General features: G+C 45.3%; 1 protein-coding gene across 6 annotated transcripts in view; it reads right to left on the bottom strand.

Annotated features, from left to right (window-relative positions):
- Positions 1 to 19,122, bottom strand: part of SYNE2 (spectrin repeat containing nuclear envelope protein 2) — a 269,050-nt gene that overhangs the window by 103,257 nt on the left and 146,671 nt on the right. For all 6 annotated transcript variants that reach the window (XM_079978462.1, XM_079978464.1, XM_079978461.1 and 3 more), the window contains exons 58-63: positions 17,314 to 17,496; positions 15,498 to 15,629; positions 12,217 to 12,399; positions 7,172 to 7,246; positions 6,174 to 6,263; positions 2,752 to 2,985 (exon numbers count right to left, since the gene is read on the bottom strand). In XM_079978462.1, the coding sequence (XP_079834588.1) occupies positions 2,752 to 2,985; positions 6,174 to 6,263; positions 7,172 to 7,246; positions 12,217 to 12,399; positions 15,498 to 15,629; positions 17,314 to 17,496 (897 nt within the window). The remainder of the gene's footprint in view (positions 1 to 2,751; positions 2,986 to 6,173; positions 6,264 to 7,171; positions 7,247 to 12,216; positions 12,400 to 15,497; positions 15,630 to 17,313; positions 17,497 to 19,122) is intronic.

Raw genomic sequence — 19,122 nt, 5'->3', positions numbered from 1 at the left:
GAATCACAGTCCGGACACTGAGGTCCAGCTCCGAGGGCCTTCTGGTGGTTCCCTCACTGTGAAAAGTGAGGTTACAGGGAACCAGGCAGAGGGCCTTCTCAGTAGTGGCGCCCGCCCTGTGGAATGCCCTCCCACCAGATGTCAAGGAAATAAACAACTATCTGGCTTTTAGAAGACATCTGAAGGCAGTCTTGTTTAGGGAAGTTTTTAATGTTTGAAGTTTTATTCTGTTTTAGTGTTCTGTTGGGAGCCGCCCAGAGTGGGTGAGGAAACCCAGTCAGATGGGCGAGGAATAAATAAATAATAAAATTGTTGTTGTTGTTGTTGTTGTTGTTGTTGTTGTTGTTGTTGTTGTTATCCCTACAGTTGCATGAAGTCAGGGCTGGTGAGGGGAGCCAAAGTGAAGGCAGGTTTCACAACAGCAAAGTATCAAAGCCTGTCGATGCTCTCCTTTGCATTTTGGATTCACACTCACGAGAATGAATTCAGTATCAGTATATGAAACACCCACAAATACAGTCAAGCTAATTTAGGTGCAACCACTCTACACACTCATGTTCTCTGGATAGGTCTCCATGGTGTTCTTTCTGTTGGGGATGAAGATTAAGGTCTTAAGCCAAAGAAGAGGAATTAACCATTTTGGAAGCAGAATGCTGTCTAGAGGGTTTTAGGCTGAAGTTTATGAAGGGAAAGATAAAGAAGACTGTAGAAGTACAGTGGTGCCTCGCAAGACGAAAAGAATCCGTTCCGCGATTCTCTTCGTCTAGCGGTTTCTTCGTCTTGCGAAGCAAGCCCATTGACGGCTTAGCGGATCAGCGCTATTAGCGGTTTAGCGGCTTTTAGCGGCTTAGCGGATAAGCGGCTTAGAAAAAGGGGGGGGAAGGGGGAAAAAACCGCAGGAACTCGCAAGACATTTTCGTCTTGCAAAGCAAGCCCATAGGAAATTCGTTTTGCGAAGCACCTCCAAAATGGAAAACTCTTTCGTCTAGCGAGTTTTCCGTCTTGCGGGGCACCACTGTATATGCTACAATCACGAGAGAACATTCTCAAAAATGTAGGGAAGAAGGGGAAGCAGATGCTGGGTTGCATACGCACCGTCCTTTACAGCGCTTGTGAAGCATGTTCAATCCCTTAAAGAATTCTGGGCATTGTAGTTTGTTGCTGGGAATTTTAACCCTGTGTTGGGAAAACTACAGCACCCAGAATTCTCTGAGCGAAATAATGAATGTGGTATGGGCATTATACCTTGTACACAGTCTCTGTCCTCCAAGCAGGGAGCACATCTCTGGCATGGGAAAACATCTCTGGCCCCTTACTGGAACCAGAAATGCACTTTCCAGAAATGTTGCAGAAACCTGCTCTCCATCCTTCTTTTGGCAGCTTTACAATTCTGGAGATGAATTAGGAATGGGCTTGTTTTTTTAATTGGTTTCCATATGTAACACATCATGCTTTAATTATTTGCAGCTGAGTCAGGTTAAGTTGGGTTTCGTTTTAGAGAGTTTATTTGTCATGCAAACATGATTTGTACATCTGAAATGTAAGGAACTCCTGGAGCCTAAGCAGAGGTGTGCATTCTCTACTGTGCACTGGAAGAAGAACCCCCACGGTTAACTTTAGCAGTGACTTGGTTTAAATTTTCCGCCAAGAAAAACTGCATGCTGCTACTGGTATGAATGTCTGTGCAAATTATTCTGTTTTAAGCATTGGGCAGAGGGGGAGGGTGCATATTGAGATATGCAGGGTATTATTACTATTATTATTAAATTTTCTATACCACCCTTTATCCAAAGCTCACAGGGAAGTTTACAATATAAAAAGGGCATGATAGTCCTGCTGCACATCACTAGAAACCCTGCTGGCTTTGGGAGATTTCATTAGGCACTGTCCATGCAGTTTAAAGCAATAAGGACTAGAAACTTGGTGGTGGTTTAAAACGAAAGTTGAGATTCTCGGGATGTGAATGCTCTGCCTTCATGACCCTTCCCAGCAGGTGTTGCAAGCCAGCACTGGAGAGGGGGGGGGGGGATGCAGCAACTACCCGGCCAGCAGCACTCTGCAAATGCTGGCCGTTTGGCAGCACTGTGTCTGCAGGATGCCGACCTTTGTCTCCAAACAAAACACAAAACAAATCATTGATAAGAACTTGGTGCCCCCTTCCCCTTGGCTGCTGCAGAATGGCATTTCATCCACTACCAGTCCTTTTCAATGCCAAGCTTGCCAGCTAACATGAATATACAAGGGAGTAGGAGGCCTTTACAGGGAAAAAGCAGTATGGGGAGTAATTAGCCACTCTCCAGTCCCCCTTCGCTGAAGGAAGCCGTTTCCCTTCAAATCTGGGCTGCTTTCCAATCTCAGAGCCCGGCTGGAGGGAAAACTGGCGGGAGAGAGGGGGCTTGTAGGAGGAAATGCACATATATGTCCCTGGCTGGTGTGTCTCTCCTGCTCTGGCCCTGCATTCACTTGTGGTTGGGTAACATAGCCTGTATTTGCAGGTAACTCCTGGGGCCTGCCTAGGTTTGGCAGACAAGAAGCCAGTTGAGAACATAGGGGGGAAGCGCCCTTCTCTGTGTGCCCCTATAAGGAATCCAGCCAGTCCCTGTTTACTGCAGCAGCGTCATACACACAAAAAGAGGCAGAAGCAGGAACAACGAGGCTGCAGGCGTTATGTAGGCGCACCGAAATGAGAGGCAAAAGTGATTGGCTTACGAAACTGCAACAGCGACCTTTGGCCCGCTCAGCTCAGCTTACCTGGCAGGCAGCTAGACGCTGCTCCACTGTCTGTTGCATTTGGCGGGTCTGGCCTCCTGATCCCAGGGACTCTTTCGTTTGGTCTAGCCACCGTTCCAGCTCAGCAATTTGTGCCTGCCACACATGGAGGAGCCGGGCAAGCTCTGAGTCAGGCCCACCGGCACCCACAGGCTCCTCTGAATCTCCCAATAAGCACTCAGCAGTGTTTGTGACTCGACTGGAGGAGGCTTTGCCCTGTGGGGAAGAAAAGCCAAAGTCTGGAAGATCTGCGAGCCTGAAAAATAGCTAACGTGCTCTCGGAAAGCAGCACGAGCTGGGCAGATTAGGGGAGAAAGGAAAGGAAAAGTAAGCCCAAGTGCCGGCTGAGAGTCCCGTGATCTGGTGCAACAGGTTTCTTAGCAGCCGATTTGCATTTGCACAGGTAGACCTCAGATCACACAGGAAGTCTGCTGACTCACAGTTCATTAGGTGGCTATCCCAGCGGGACACACACACCAGAAGTGTTTTTCTGGTGCGTGCGGTTAAGATTCTACGCTCTGCACTTCAAAGCTGGTTTATATGCCAGCGTATGATTTCTTTGCGCTGCTTTTGAGGTTTAGTATGAATAAGGATTGGGGCTAAAATAAAATAAAAACAATTAAAATTAGGAAGGAAGGGAGGGAGGGAGGGAGGGAGGGAGGGAGGGAGGGAGGGAGGGAGGAAGGAAGGAAGGAAGGAAGGAAGGAAGGAAGGAAGGAAGGAAGGAAGATTTTCAGCTCTGCAACTAGAGATAGGACTGATTTATTCCAGGTGGTGTCAAACTACAACTAAAATGCAAACAAAAGCCAGTTTCTCCTCCATCCTAACCTGATGGCAATATCCTTCTTCACTGCTGTTTCCCAGCAACAAGTTCTTACAGTGCAACCTTACATATGTCTACTTATGTCTCAGTGAGTTCAGTTTGGAGCTTACTACCAGGTAAGAGGGTACAGGATTGCAGCATCAGAGCTCTGATGACTCCGATGCATAGAACCGCCATGAATTTATCTGATCCTCTTTTTAAACCACCTGAGCTAGAGGCAATCGGCACATCTAAACTGTGGAACTCCCTTCCCTCAGAGGTGTGTCTTGACACCTTCACTGGACAACTTTTAACGAATGCGCTTTGCCCTGGCTTTTCACACTTGAAGAAGAAGAAGAGTTTGGATTTGATATCCCGCCTTTCACTCCCTTTAAGGAGTCTCAAAGCGGCTAACATTCTCCTTTCGCTTCCTCCCCCACAACAAACACTCTGTGAGGTGAGTGGGGCTGAGAGACTTCAGAGAAGTGTGACTGGCCCAAGGTCACCCAGCAGCTGCATGTGGAGGAGCGGGAGGAGCGGGGAATCAAACCTGGTTCACCAGATTACGAGACTACTGCTCTTAACCACTACACCACACTGGCTCTCTTGAGAGGTACATTGTTAGGGCCCACCATACTTCTCTAATTTTAAGTGGCTCAAAACTGCTTTTACTATTGTGTAATAGTGTTCTTTTTGGGACGCGGGTGGCGCTGTGGGTAAAACCTCAGCGCCTAGGACTTGCCGATCGCATGGTTGGCGGTTCGAATCCCCGCGGCGGGGTGAGCTCCCGTCGTTCGGTCCCAGCTCCTGCCCACCTAGCAGTTCGAAAGCACTCTTAAGTGCAAGTAGATAAATAGGTACCGCTTTATAGGGGGAAGGTAGACAGCGCTTCCGTGTGCTGCTCTGGTGCCGGCTCGCCAGAGCAGCTTCGTCACGCTGGCCACGTGACCCGGAAGTCAACGACCTTGACAGATTAGAGAACTGGGCTAAAACAAACAAGATGAATTTTAACAGGGAGAAATGTAAAGTATTACACTTGGGCAAAAAAAATGAGAGGCACAAATACAAGATGGGTGACACCTGGCTTGAGAGCAGTACATGTGAAAAGGATCTAGGAGTCTTGGTCGACCACAAACTTGACATGAGCCAACAGTGTGACACGGCAGCTAAAAAAGCCAATGCAATTCTGGGCTGCATCAATAGGAGTATAGCATCTAGATCAAGGGAAGTAATAGTGCCACTGTATTCTGCTCTGGTCAGACCTCACCTGGAGTACTGTGTCCAGTTCTGGGCACCACAGTTCAAGAAGGACACGGACAAACTGGAACGTGTCCAGAGGAGGGCAACCAAAATGGTCAAAGGCCTGGAAACGATGCCTTATGAGGAACGGCTAAGGGAGCTGGGCATGTTTAGCCTGGAGAAGAGGAGGTTAAGGGGTGATATGATAGCCATGTTCAAATATATAAAAGGATGTCACATAGAGGAGGGAGAAAGGTTGTTTTCTGCTGCTCCAGAGAAGCGGACATGGAGCAATGGTTCCAAACCAGAAGAAAAAAGATTCCACCTAAACATTAGGAAGAACTTCCTGACAGTAAGAGCTGTTCGACAGTGGAATTTGCTGCCAAGGAGTGTGGTGGAGTCTCCTTCTTTGGAGGTCTTTAAGCAGAGGCTTGACAACCATATGTCAGGAGTGCTCTGATGGTGTTTCCTGCTTGGCAGGGGGTTGGACTCGATGGCCCTTGTGGTCTCTTCCAACTCTATGATTCTATGATTCTATGATTCTAAGTGTCTCCGGACAGCGCTGGCCCCCGGCCTCTTAAGTGAGATGGGCGCACAACCCTAGAGTCGGACACGACTGGCCCGTACAGGCAGGGGTACCTTTACCTTTACTAATAGTGTTCTTTAATATTAACAATTTGTTTGAATCATTCTAACTCGCCCTGGGAACTTAGGTGAAGAGCAGGCAAATAAATTGTAATAATAATAATAATAATAATAATAATAATAATAATAATAATATCCTGCGAACAGCAAATTCCATAAGAAAACTACGTGGTGTGTGAAGAACAAATTCCTTTTTATCTGTCCTAAATCTCTCACCATTAAGGCTTGAAAGACAGAGAAAAAAGTTGCCCCTATTCACTTTTGACAGTGTATAAACCTGCAGCATGTTTCCCCTCGCTTGTCTTTTTCCTAAACTAAAAATACAGATTAACCTTTGATGGGATGTTATGTAGAGAATCTACATTTCGGCATGATGGATTATTGTATAGGCTTTCTCTCTAATCCAGCCTTCCCTAAGCTGATGGCCTCTAGATATTTTGGATCACAACTACCATCAGCCACAGCCAGCTTGGCCAGTGGTCAGGGATGATGGGAGTCGTAGTCCAAAGCAGCTGGCAGGCAAGTGATTGGGGACAATGGCTTAAATCCTATGACCGTACGTACACTGCACAATGCAGCCTATCTGCCTTCAGGTTCTTTCATTTCATTTTTCATTTCGATTTGCTGGTATAACAGGTAATCTGATCGTGATATTTTCAACAGCAATTTTCTGGTAACAATCTGATAGCTTTAATGGACCCAAAGTTAGCACACCTACCTCGCTATGACTTCCAAGAGCCTCACCACTTCTTGCTTTTTGCGGAGACAAAGAAATTAACTGCTGGTCAGGCTCCTCAGCATCCACAGCCTGCAAAGAAAAGCAGAGATGAAGAAATGTTTTTTCTTTGATGGTGTCTCGGGGTACCTTTTTTAAGCCTGAGAGCCACATTCCCTTGTAGGCAACTTTCTGGGGGTGCCATGTGTCAATGGTGAGTAGAGGAAGAAGCAGAACTGGGGAGACTCTTAACTTTGCACAAGAAGCTACATTGCAGTCATGCAACAGACGAGTGTTTCATCACACTTCCCAACGAGGCAGAAGCCTTCTAGGAAGGCACAGCTCATTTTCTGTTTCATCCCAAACCTGTAAACTATTATTTGCAGTGTTAGAACAGGCCAGGATTTTTAGCTATGGTTTGGTGTTCACTAGGTATTCGGGCTTGCTGCAAATATGCTAACCACAGTTTCCCAGTTTGTGTGATACAAGAAACTATGGTTAGTGGGAAACCTTTCGGTTTGTTTCCTTGCTTGCAAAAAGGAAGGAACAGAGGGGCTATGCGCATGGCCAAAAGGCTCATCCAGAAGTTGGCTTACAAAGCCAGGATATAATCTTCCATAAACAGTCTTCTTGGATCAGCATTGTTCTCACTTTGAATGGGCAAAGACTTACAGATCCTTTCACCAAATTGTCCCCCTGCCAAATTGATGAAAGAACCAACTTTTTTAAAATCAATTCACGTCCTTTCACAGAAACACACCCCTCACCACAAACTTGCCAAAAGATTGCTCACAGAAGCTTTCACAAAAAGCTCCCATTTTTAAGCTCTGAGCTATATGTGATGCATTCGTAAAAATGATGGAAACGATGGACAATTCAGCAGCTCCTGTGATAACTAAAATGGGTGTCCTAGTACACTGTAAGGAATTTGCCACCAAACTCTGTGAAGCAATTAGTCACTCTTTGAGGAATTAATCCAACCAATTCTGCATTATACTCACTTCATTGTGGAATGAATTGTCCTCAGCTTCTTCAACCAAGGAAGGTAGAAGAGACAGTGACCCTCGCTTTTTCGGCTAAAATGTACACACACAGATACAGCCCAGTTATTTGTAGTTGCGAAAAGAACTTTTCATTCAAGTCCTCCCCAAAGTTCAATGTCCAGTCAGTTTCTCATGAGTGTAAAGCTCCAATTAATCCAGACAAATTAATAGGGCCTGAGCCAACCAAATATTAAAGCGCTTTTAAATCCCATAGATTTCAACGGGGTTTAAAATTGCATCTATCTTTCAAAGTCAATAGACCTTAAATAAAGTACGCTGGATCAATGCCCAGTGCAAAATAGCACAGTCTCAACAACTCTGATTAGTGCCAAACCATCTAGCAACGTGGTTTGTTTGCAAAAGCCTCTCTCAACCTGGAGCCCAACAAATATTTTGGACTACAACTCCCAAGAGTACCAGTGTTGGCATTCCACTACCTCCTGAAGAAAACACCTGCTTAGGCAAGCATTTCCTTGAAGTGAACTTCTGGTTTTATTGTTTTGTACCCTTTTAAACCACAGAGCCTAGGACTTGCCGATCAGAAGGTCGGCGGTTCGAATCCCCGTGACGGGGTGAGCTCCCATTGCTCTGTCCCTGCTCCTGCTAACCTAGCAGTTTGAAAGCACGTCAAAGTGCAAGTAGATAAATAGGTACTGCTCTGGCGGGAAGGTAAACGGTGTTTCCGTGCCCTGCTCTGGTTCGTCATGCTGGCCACATGACGAGGAAGCTGTACGCTGGCTCCCTCGGCCAATAAAGCGAGATGAACGCCGCAACCCCAGAGTCGGCCACGACTGGACCTAATGGTCAGGGGTCCCTTTACCTTTACCTTTACCCTTTTAAAACTGCTTTCATGGTCATGCTTTTTCATTGTTGTATATTTTGTAAATTTAGCACATGTTTCAATTATGGACGTTTTTGATACCCCAATCGAATTGCTACTATGTATTTTAATTACGTATTGATTTTATACTTGCGAACCACTTAGAAGCCATTTTGGCACCTAAGTGACATAATAATTAACAAGAATAATAACTGGAGGGGAGGAGAGTTGTAGTTCAAAATATCTGGAAGGCACCAGTTGGGGAAAGCGGGTTTATATCAGTTCTCTTACGCAAAAACCCCACAAACTAACTTCAATTTCTGATTTGTTTACATGCGTTCCAGGGGTGAATGAGAAACCGAGGTGATCTGAAAGACGTCCCCTAACCAACCCTGCCATTCTTTTTCCCATTCCAGTGTAATAAACCAATAATAAACAAATGCTATAACGAACCATGAATGACCAATGACAATCAAAGGGAGTTGGGTGGGGTAGGAAAACCGGCTGGCTGGTTGCCTTGGGACGGGGTAGGGGGAAAACCTTTTGGGGCCAGTGGACCAAATTGCTATCTGGTCCCACGCCAGCAGGCCAACTATGGCAGGTGGGTCAACCCACCTGCCAGTCACCGGATGTCATGATGCTGCTAGATGACTGACAGGTGAGCTGTCCCACCAACCTGCCAAGGTCCCTTGTGCAGTGCTTCCTAAGTACCCGACAGTCCCAGTACTAGAGACTTATGACCTTAACTGGCAGGGCATGTGGGCAGGGTTTAGGGAAAACAGGCCTGTGGGCCAAATTTGACCCACAGGTGAGAGCTTCCCCAGCCCTGCCTTAGTATAACCACCACTGATAACAACTTCCACCTTGCAATCATGTAAAACAAGCATTTTCGTTTTCGTTTTACAGTGGTGCCTCGCAAGACGAAAAGAATCCGTTCCGCGATTCTCTTCGTCTAGCGGTTTTTTCGTCTTGCGAAGCAAGCCCATTGACGGCTTAGCGGATTAGCACTATTAGCAGCTTAGCGGCTTTTAGCGGCTTATCAGCTTAGCGGATAAGCGGATAAGCGGCTTAGAAAAAGGGGGGGGGAAGGGGAAAAAACCCGCAGGAACTCGCAAGACATTTTCGTCTTGCGAAGCAAGCCCATAGGAAATTCGTTTTGCGAAGCACCTCCGAAACGGAAAACTCTTTCGTCTAGCGAGTTTTCCGTCTTGCGAGGCATTCGTCTTGCGGGGCACCACTGTACTTGCATTTTTAATACAGTGGTACCTCAGGTTACATACGCTTCAGGTTACAGATGCTTCAGATTACAGACTCCATTAACCCAGAAAAAGTGCTTCAGGTTAAGAACTTTGCTTTAGGTTAAGAACAGAAATCGTGCTCCGGCGGCATGACAGCAGCGGGAGGTCCCATTAGCTAAAGTGGTGCTTCAGGTTAAGAACAGTTTCAGGTTAAGTACGGACCTCCAGAATGAATTAAGTACTTAACCTGAGGTACCACTGTACAGAGGCAAATATATCTCTCTCACACATTCCCTTCTGTCCACCCCCCAATTGTACAGCTTTCATACCAGTCTCAACGTACAACAAAATACCTGGTGACTCCCCTTTCACCCTTTTCCTGGTTTCTTTATTTTTCTGTTAAATCGGGTATTCCAAATTTTTAATCTTCGAATTTCTTCTGCTGTTAAATTCTATTAGCTCCTAATTCTGCTGCTTTTACTCAAGACCTGCTAGGTTATTTACTTGTTTATACTGGTTCTTAAAATATTAAAAAAAACATTTTCCAATCCTCCTTATATTCTTTATTGTCCTTTTCTCTTTCCCTGTTCGTTATGCCTGCCAATTCAGCATATTCAAGCGTTTTAAACTGCTACTCTTCCTTCGTTCTCATTCTCCACCTTTGTGCCAATAAGATTCTAGCCACAGTGGTGGCATATAATAATTTTTTGTTTTGTTTTGTAGGGAGCTCTGTTGTTACCATTCCCCAAAGGAATGCCTTGGGCTTTTTTGGGAAGGTTTATCTGAATAAAGGTAAAGGTAAAGGGACCCCTGACCGTTAGGTCCAGTCGTGACCGACTCGGGTTGCAGCGCTCATCTCGCTTTATTGGCCGAGGGAGCCGGCGTACAGCTTCTGGGTCATGTGGCCAGCATGACTAAGCCGCTTCTGGAGAACCAGAGCAGCACACGGAAACACCGTTTACCTTCCCGCTGGAGCGGTACCTATTTATCTACTTGCACTTTGACGTACTTTTGAACTGCTAGGTGGGCAGGAGCAGGGACCGAGCAACGGGAGCTCACCCCGTAGCGGGGATTCGAACTGCCGACCTTCTGATCGGCAAGTCCTAGGCTCTGTGGTTTAACCCACAGCGCCACCCGCGTCCTTTATCTGAATATCTTTTTCTAATTCATTGTAAATTACTCCCAGAATTCCCTGATTACTTTACAGGACCACATGTGGAAAAAGGATCCCTCTGCTTCATTGCATTTTCAACATTTACCTTTTCTCTTTTTAAAAACATTTTCACTAGTTTGGCAGGTGTTAAATACCACCAGTGGGCCATTTTCATCATATTTTGCTTTAATGTGTAATACACCATAAAATTCATATTTACCATCCATAAATTCTCCCAAAGCTCATAATCAACATTACGACCCACATCCTGTCCCCATTCAGTCATACTTGATTTCACAAATTCCTCTTTTGTATCCCACTCTATAGAAGCAGGTTGTACATTTTTGATAATACTTTTACTTTACTGTATCAAATAAATCCCTTGTGAATTGGGATTTTTGTTCTGCAAATTCAATTTGTTTATCCATCTTAAAGAGTTTGTTTATCTGATGTACAGTGGTGCCCCGCAAGACGAACGCCTCGCAAGACGGAAAACCCGCTAGACGAAAGGGTTTTCCGTTTTGGAGGCGCTTCGCAAAACGAATTTCCCTATGGGCTTGTTTTGCAAGACGAAATGTCTTGCGAGTTCCTGCGGGTTTCCCCCCCTTTCCCCCCCTTTCCCTAAGCCGCTAAACCACTTATCAGCTGATCCGCTGATAAGCTGCTTATCAGCTGATCCGCTAAAAGCCGCTAAACCGCTAATAGCGCTAATCCGCTAAACTGTTAATGGGCTTGCTTCCGCAAGACGAAAAAACCGCTATACGAAGAGCCTCACGGAACGGATTAATTTCGTCTTGCGAGGCACCACTGTATCTGTAAGCAACAAGCATTTTGTTTCCTTTCTGAGTTCACAGTTGCAACGTATAAAACTACTGATACCTTTTCTCAGTAGCATGGAAACAACTGAAAAATAGAAACAGAAAGCCCAGCAGCAAATTTCCACAATATTGAAGACTGGAACTACAGGTGTACCTTGGTTTTCAAACAGCTTAGTTCTCGAAAGTTTTGGCTCCCGAACACCACAAACCCGGAAGTGAGTGTTCTGGTTTGCAAACTATTTTTGGAAGGCAAACGTCTGATGGGGCTTCCGATTGGCTGCAGGAGCTTCCTGTAGCGAATCAGAAGCCACACTTTGGTTTCTGAACATTACAGGCTTCCCAGAAGAGGCACCTGGTTGACTAATTTGAGAACAAGATGGTGGACTGGATGTACCATTGGCCAGATCCAGCAGCCTTCCTACATCCTTACCACCAGATCTATCTCCATGTTTATGTTTGGTTCTTCCCCAGTTCCCTGCATCATACACTTCCCCAACATCTTCCATCTAATGATGTGGAACTGAGGGAGGAGAAACATACAAACTAATGACCCTTAATACAAGCTACAATGGAGCTGGGGATATACACAAAACAAAGACGCCATTTTGTGTGGCAAATGGACCTGAAACTCTGGTAAGAAGCGGATCCGGCCTAAAATAACCAGTATCTAGAAGGGCCTCCTCATTTCTCTGAACATACTCCTACAAAACCGCTCGAAGAAGAAGAGTTTGGATTTGATATCCCGCTTTATCACTACCCTAAGGAGTCTCAAAGCGTCTAACAATCTCCTTTCCCTTCCTCCCCCACAACAAACACTCTGTGAGGTGAGTGAGGCTGAGAGACCTCAGAGAAGTGTGACTGGCCCAAGGTCACCCAGCAGCTCATGTGGAGGAGCAGGGACGCGAACCCGGTTCACCAGATTACAAGTCTACCGCTCTTAACCACTACACCACACTGGATCGGTATCCACTTACCTGCCAATCAGCACCAGCTCCATGTTCTTCCGGATCTGGGGATTCCAAAATATCCTCCTCTAGTTCAGGCTGCTCTGGCCTCTGGTGTAGCTCCACCAAGGAATTCTTCATCCTCGTGAGAATGTCCTCCTTCCTCTGGCAAAGGAGGGAGATCCGCTGCTTTATGTCTTCCATCTCCTCGCCCTAAGGAACAACGATGCTCAGATGTGACTTTTTTTTTCATGAGGGCAGGGAGGGGAAGCGCAAAAACAGAAGGAAACAGCAAATAGTTTATAGCATCTTACTGGAGCCTGATCTCCGTGGTTCCCACTGGCTCTCTGTCTTACACGGAAGTAGCGCCCCATTGCTGCTGAAAACCAGAGCAAAGGCCTCAGCATGAAAACAAGAGCCTTCTGGATGCGTCTTTGACCAGCCATGGCACGCCATGCAATGTGGAGCTTCAGTAAAGAGCACCACTCTGGGTGGCAAATGGACATGTGAGGTTTGTGGGAGCAGAATTCCTGGAGGGTGAATGCTCAGGAGTTATTCCTTTGACAGGCTCAGTCACTAATCTAGATAGGTCAACTATAATACACTAGCACTTCCTGAAAGTCCAGAAGGTTTTTTTAAAACAACAACAACATCATTTCCCTCCTATTCCAAGTGGCACAAAACCAGGAATTAAGAGGTCTGTGTAGTTTTTACACAAGAAGCCGGAAAATACCCCAAGAAAATGCAAGCAGGGCATCCTTCCCTGTCTCTGCTTCTCTGTTCCTGTGTCCTCACTGAACAGATTTTTGTATGTAGGAAGGAAACATCCTAACCACCAGGCAATTATGCAATTTAATTAGGGCTTTAGACTAGTATATACATTGCAGTAGGTGCGAAATGTGACACTGCTACTAATGTTGCTGTAATTTGGAGAGCCGAAAGGTATTAGCATAGCTGCATGGCCTAGTCATTTCCTTGCTTTTCCACCTATATAGTATACTCTCGTGTTCCCCTCTATCCATCTAATCCATTTGAGTCCCCATTTCTTCCTTAACAGCTCCCCTTCGGCTGCTCACAGGAGAAAGAAGAGTGTGCCACCCCACCACCTGATATTATTCCAAATGGCTGCTACAGGCTTATTAAAGCTGGCACTGCATGGGCAGGAGGGCACAGGGCACAGGCCATTCCCCACCTGACCAGCACTTCCCCTGCTGTTGTGCCCTTACAGAATGGGATCCCAATGTGTTGAGCTCAGAGTGCAGTGAGCCCAATGCTTGCTAATGTAATATCCATACATCTGAAGAAACTAAACTGTAAAACTGTTTTGTTTGTTTTTTGTCTGAATCAAAATTCAAAAAATTCTGGGATCTGCAACAAAAAGCTGAAGCATGGAGTGCTCCTCCCACCAACCCAAAATCTCTTTCTGAACATTCCATTCTGTTTCTCCCTTACATACTCAATTTTAGCTCCCTCCCTCAACTCTGCCAAGAGTCAATCATCATTCTGGACCCTTGTTACCTCCCTAAAAATGTGTTGTGTTTCTGAGAACTTCTGATTTCTCCCTAAGCCTGTTTGTTGCTTCTCTTTCTCTGTGTGTGGTGACATTATGGCTACATTAGGATCCACATTCTGAGAAGGGGTATATTAATATTAGTATATGCTATACAATGTGTACCAGAATACAGTGGTACCTTGGGATGCGAACGGGATCCGTTCCGGAGCCCCGTTTGCATCCTGAATGGAATGTAAGATGCGACTGTGCATCTGCACGTGCGCGGGTCACGTTTTGCTGCTTCCGCGCATGCGCGTGACGTCATTTTGAGCGTCTGCGCATGCGTGAGCGGTGAAACCTGGAACTAATGCGCTCCATTACTTCTGGGTTGCCGCGGAGCGCAATCTGAAAGCGCTCAGCTTGAAGCACATTCAACCCAAGGTATGGCTGTACTAAACTAAGTCCTAGTGAATTCCGAGGAAACTGCTTTCTCATACTTTTAACTAGTATTATTGAAGGAGGTGAGGACAGGTGACCCCACCTAGGCCCGAAGTCACCCCCCCCCAACCAGGCCTCAAAACTGTCCAAAATTCCTTTTGTCTTCTAAAAAAATCCAAAACAGCTTTTCTCTGCTCTTCTCTGCTTTTCTCATAAGATGCATAGGAAAAATGTTATTCTTTTATCAGTACAAAAAGGCTTCAAAAGGCTAATAAATAGGCTCTGTCATTGCCAAGAATACTCAAGCCTGAGAACTGATTTTTATCTCATTCAGTTGCAACATCTTTGGACATGCTGAGCCGCTCTCATTCCCCTTTCCTGGGAAGGGTGCCAAGAGTCCACAATAGTCCCAAAGATAGGAGCTTTCTGTTCATGCTCAGGGGAACTCAACATGGGGCAGGACTTCGGAGAAGGAGGAGAAAGGGGAGGGAACTGGAAGGGGAATATATGCTCTGTGCAAATGACTGTGAACCCGTGTTTGTTTGTGAATCTATCACACTTGCTTCTTCTACCAGTTCATGGATGGTAGAAATAAAGCTTTTTCTCCAAAACTAATCCTTGAGTGTCTGTTGACTCCCATTTTCCCTTTCCCGGGCGCAATATTTTTTCCCACCCGAGGGCAAAGCCTCATAAGGCTACATTATAACCTTAAGTCCATTTTCAATGAAACTGTTTCGTCCTTTTCCAGTCCTCCCAAAGCCTTAACAAGATTTCAGTTTAACACATTCATCTGTTTCAACGCACACACATGTTGTTATTTTAGCAGCTGCTAATAAGTTTGGGTTCCAAAATCTATTCCAGTCTCCTAAGCTTCAAAAGAGAACGGCTGTTTCATTTGTCTGCTTTTTTAAAAATAAAAGAAAAGAGTATACAATTCGGCCATGTTTTCTATTTATCTCTGCATCATCTTTTCTGCAGCTGACTCCTCCAGTTGGAAAATTTCCAATTAGGAAATTTTCACCTCTTTCTGGAACCGCCCCTTCCCATTGTTTACAGTTTTGAGTCTGAAATGCAATTAGCTTCTGGCAGGCTGGAGAAATGTAAAAACAATTAGCACTCTGGGTGGTTCCAGTTAATTTACGCGGCAGATGGAGAAGCAGGGAGGGAAGGACTCTGGAAAGAGCCAGTGAACACACTGGAACACACCAGAGGAAGAATGATGAAAGGGTAGGCAACCTGTTATCATTGGGACTACAACTCCCATCATCCCTGGCAACCAGCCATGCTGACTGAGGCTGATGGGAGTTTTAGACACTGCAGTTAAGTTCAGAGCTCAGCAGGCATCCAGCACAGATGGAGGAGGGAGGGATGCAAACCTCACCTCTGGGTAGGAGGCAGCCTGAGCAGGCCATGGGATTTCTGTAGCCAATTCATCTAAGCCACTCCTCAGGAACTGGAACTGCTTCAGAGAGTCTATTTCTTGCTCGCTCTCTTCCAGCTCTTTCACAATGGGCTGTAAAACAGTAATTACTATTAGCTGTTTCGAAGTGGGCGGTGGAACACATGGCCCCGTAACCTAATAAACCATCGAACACCCACACTGCACAGACTGCACCCATGTCCAGCTCACAAAGGACGAGTCAACACATTAAGGAAAGTAAAACAGAGAAAAGAGGTGGAGTTGCTTTGTAACAGGTCAGGCCACCATTCAGCCCAAAGATTGTCTACGCTGAGTGATGGAAGCACTTCACAGTTAAGCGTCTGCAGAGGCAATTGCATTTGCTCATAGAATTACGGAAGAAAACCAGAGGCGTACCTCTTGGGAATTATATTGACTGACATTCCTGCCACTAGGAAAAAAGTTTTCTTATATGCAACTGCTGCAGCCAGAATGATTATAGCAAAAAATTGGAAGGGAGAAAAAAAAAACCTCCCTCAATAAGAGAATGGCAATTAAGATTTTGTGAATATATAGAATCAGCAAGACTTACAGCAGTGGTAAGACACCAATCAGACCAAAAACTGATAGAGGAGTGGACTTGCATGAAGGAATACATCAAAAAACATTGTTCTGGTATTTATATATATGAATATGCAATGAATGAAACTTATAGAGTAAAAAATTAAGAAGAAATGGGTATAAGATAAGATAGTCAAAAGTAATATTGATAACACAGCGAAAAGAAGAAAATAAACAAAGGAAGCCACATATAGGTGGAGGGAAGTCAAAATTTATGTCTGTATGTTTAGTTTGTATGTTTGTTTTCTTTTTTTTGTAATCTAAGCTGAGAGGTGTATGTATCTGTGTATAATAAGTGTGTTTAGTGTTCTGGTTTGTGTTTGTTAAGTATTGCATTTATCAATAAAAGTTTTTAAAAAAAATTAAAAAAAAGAATTACGAAGGACAATATTTCATTCGCTGCATTAGGGAATACAGGGTTGCAATTTTTCAGAAAGTAAAAACCAGGACACCCCAAAACAGTTGTTGAGCATTTTTTTAGGAAGACCCTGTAATGAAATTCCTGTAATGTCCGGGGAAATCAGGACGTATGGTAGCCCTAATATTGATGGTACTACAGATGAAGTATTCAAAACAGGCAGAGGGAAATCATTGTTGAAGCAATAAAGAAAGCAGCAGCAGAAGCAAATAGACTGTCCAGATGTGGATCTGTGATGTAGAATGTGTGATGTGCAGCCATGATTCATATCTGAACTGCACTGCTTAGGAGAGGTGTCTGTTTCTGAACAAGGAAACACGATTCGTTTTGAAGACAATTGTGGAAACTGAAATGCACACGATGCACAACTGTGAAGTTAACTTTTAAAAATCCAGGCATTTCCAAAGTTTTGTGCCTTGGGTGAAATAATCAACAAAAGCAGATGCAGAAGACCTGCCGGACAGGTGCTTTGTTTGCCGACTGTCACATTCTTGTCCAGTCACAAAGATGTCAAAGAGAACAACTACCAGACTTTTAGGAGACATCTGAAGGCAGCCCAGTTTAGGGAAGCTTTTAATGTTTGATGCATTACTGTATTTTAATATTTTGTTGAAAGCTGCCCAGAATGGCTGGGGAAGCCCAGCCAGATGTGCGGGGTATAATAATAATAATAATAATAATAATAATAATAATAATAATAATAATTATTATTAAAGTTACTTAACATGACAGGATGTTTTCTGTCACTCCAGCTTTTACCTCGAGCAGTGCGTTTTGCTCCTTGGTAATTCTTTCTAAGGTCTTCAGCTCTTTCAGAAGTTTCTTTGTTCTTTGGAACACAGAGAGGGGTTGCATCCTCAGGCCTGGTAACCTCAGACTCTCTTTATAGGACTGGATTTCAGCAATTGCCTTCTGCATGGGGCTGATATGGGCCATTATAACCTGAAAAGGTAAGGTGCAGGATCAGTGCAACTGGATGAAGTTTGAATGGGTTGGGGGAGGAAGTATAAAATAATGCTCAGGATGATCAGAACATTTCGCATACATGATCTCGGGAAATATTATTAAAGAGGAACACATACTAATTATTTAAAAAAGAGGGTTAACTTGAGTTTTCCAAATACATGGGAGGAACTGTGCATGCGGCAGTTCCCTGATCCAATCCTTAGCATCTCTCTATAACTGGAAATGGCAGGGACTGAACCCAGCTGCTTCTGAAGCAGGGGTCAGGAACATTTTCCAGTCAATGGGTTGGATCCTGGTCAATCGCCCACCTCTTAATCACCTGGCATCATTATGGCATCAGGCAACAACTTCAGCTAATCAAAAGCGGCAAAGCTGTCTATAGAGGAAAACATGGACAAAGCAAAGCTTGAACTGAGCCCCTCTGAAGGTGGCATTGAATGCATGTCTTCAGAGGGGTTGGCTTTCAGCGTGGAAAGCAAGCCCTTACGGATTTCCCAATAGGAAACCCCTTAGTGCAGCCGACCCTCAGGGTTCCGCCCTCTCCCCCATGCTTTTCAACGTCTACATGCAGCCGCTGGGAGAGATCATCAGGGGGTTTGGACTGGGTGTCCATCAATATGCAGATGATACCCAGCTCTACCTCTCTTTCAAATCAGAACCAGTGAAGGTGGTGAAGGTCCTGTGTGAGTGCCGGGAGGCGGTTGGAGGATGGATGGCAGCTAATGGATTGAGGTTGAATCCTGACAAGACAGAAGTACTGTTTTTGGGGGACAGGGGGCGGGCTGGTGTGGAGGACTCCCTGGTCCTGAATGGGGTAACTGTGCCCCTGAAGGACCAGGTGCGCAGCCTGGGAGTCATTTTGGACTCACAGCTGTCCATGGAGGCGCAGGTCGATTCTGTGTCCAGGGCAGCTGTCTACAAGCTCCATCTGGTACGCAGGCTGAGACCCTACCTGCCCGTGGACTGTCTCGCCAGAGTGGTCCATGCTCTAGTTATCTCCCGCTTGGACTACTGCAATGCACTCTACGTGGGGCTACCTTTGAAGGTGATCCGGAAACTACAATTAATCCAGAATGCGGCAGCTAGACTGGTGACTGGGAATGGCCGCCGAGACCACATAACACCGGTCTTGAAAGACCTACATTGGCTCCCAGTACTTTCCGAGCACAATTCAAAGTGTTGGTGTTGACCTTTAAAGCCCTAAATGGCCTCGGCCCAGTATACCTGAAGGAGTGTTTCCACCCCCATCGTTCTGCCCAGACGCTGAGGTCCAGCACCGAGGGCCTTCTGGCAGTTCCCTCATTGCAAGAAGCAAAGCTACAGGGAACCAAACAGAGGGTCTTCTTGGTAGTGGCACCCGCCCTGTGGAACGCCCTCCCATCAGATGTCAAAGAGATAAACAACTACCTGACATTCAGAAGACATCTGAAGGCAGCCCTGTTCAGGGAAGTTTTTAATGTGTGACATCTTAGTGTATTTTTGGTCTTTGTGGAAGCTGCCCAGAGTGGCTGGGAAAACCCAGCCAGATGGGCGGGGTACAAATAAATTATTATTATTATTATTATTATTATTATTATTATTATTATTATCATCCCAGAGAGG

This window comes from Podarcis cretensis, assembly GCF_951804945.1.
Source record: "Podarcis cretensis genome assembly, chromosome: 1".
Taxonomy (NCBI): domain Eukaryota; kingdom Metazoa; phylum Chordata; class Lepidosauria; order Squamata; family Lacertidae; genus Podarcis; species Podarcis cretensis.
This window is presented reverse-complemented; position numbering and strand designations above follow the sequence as displayed.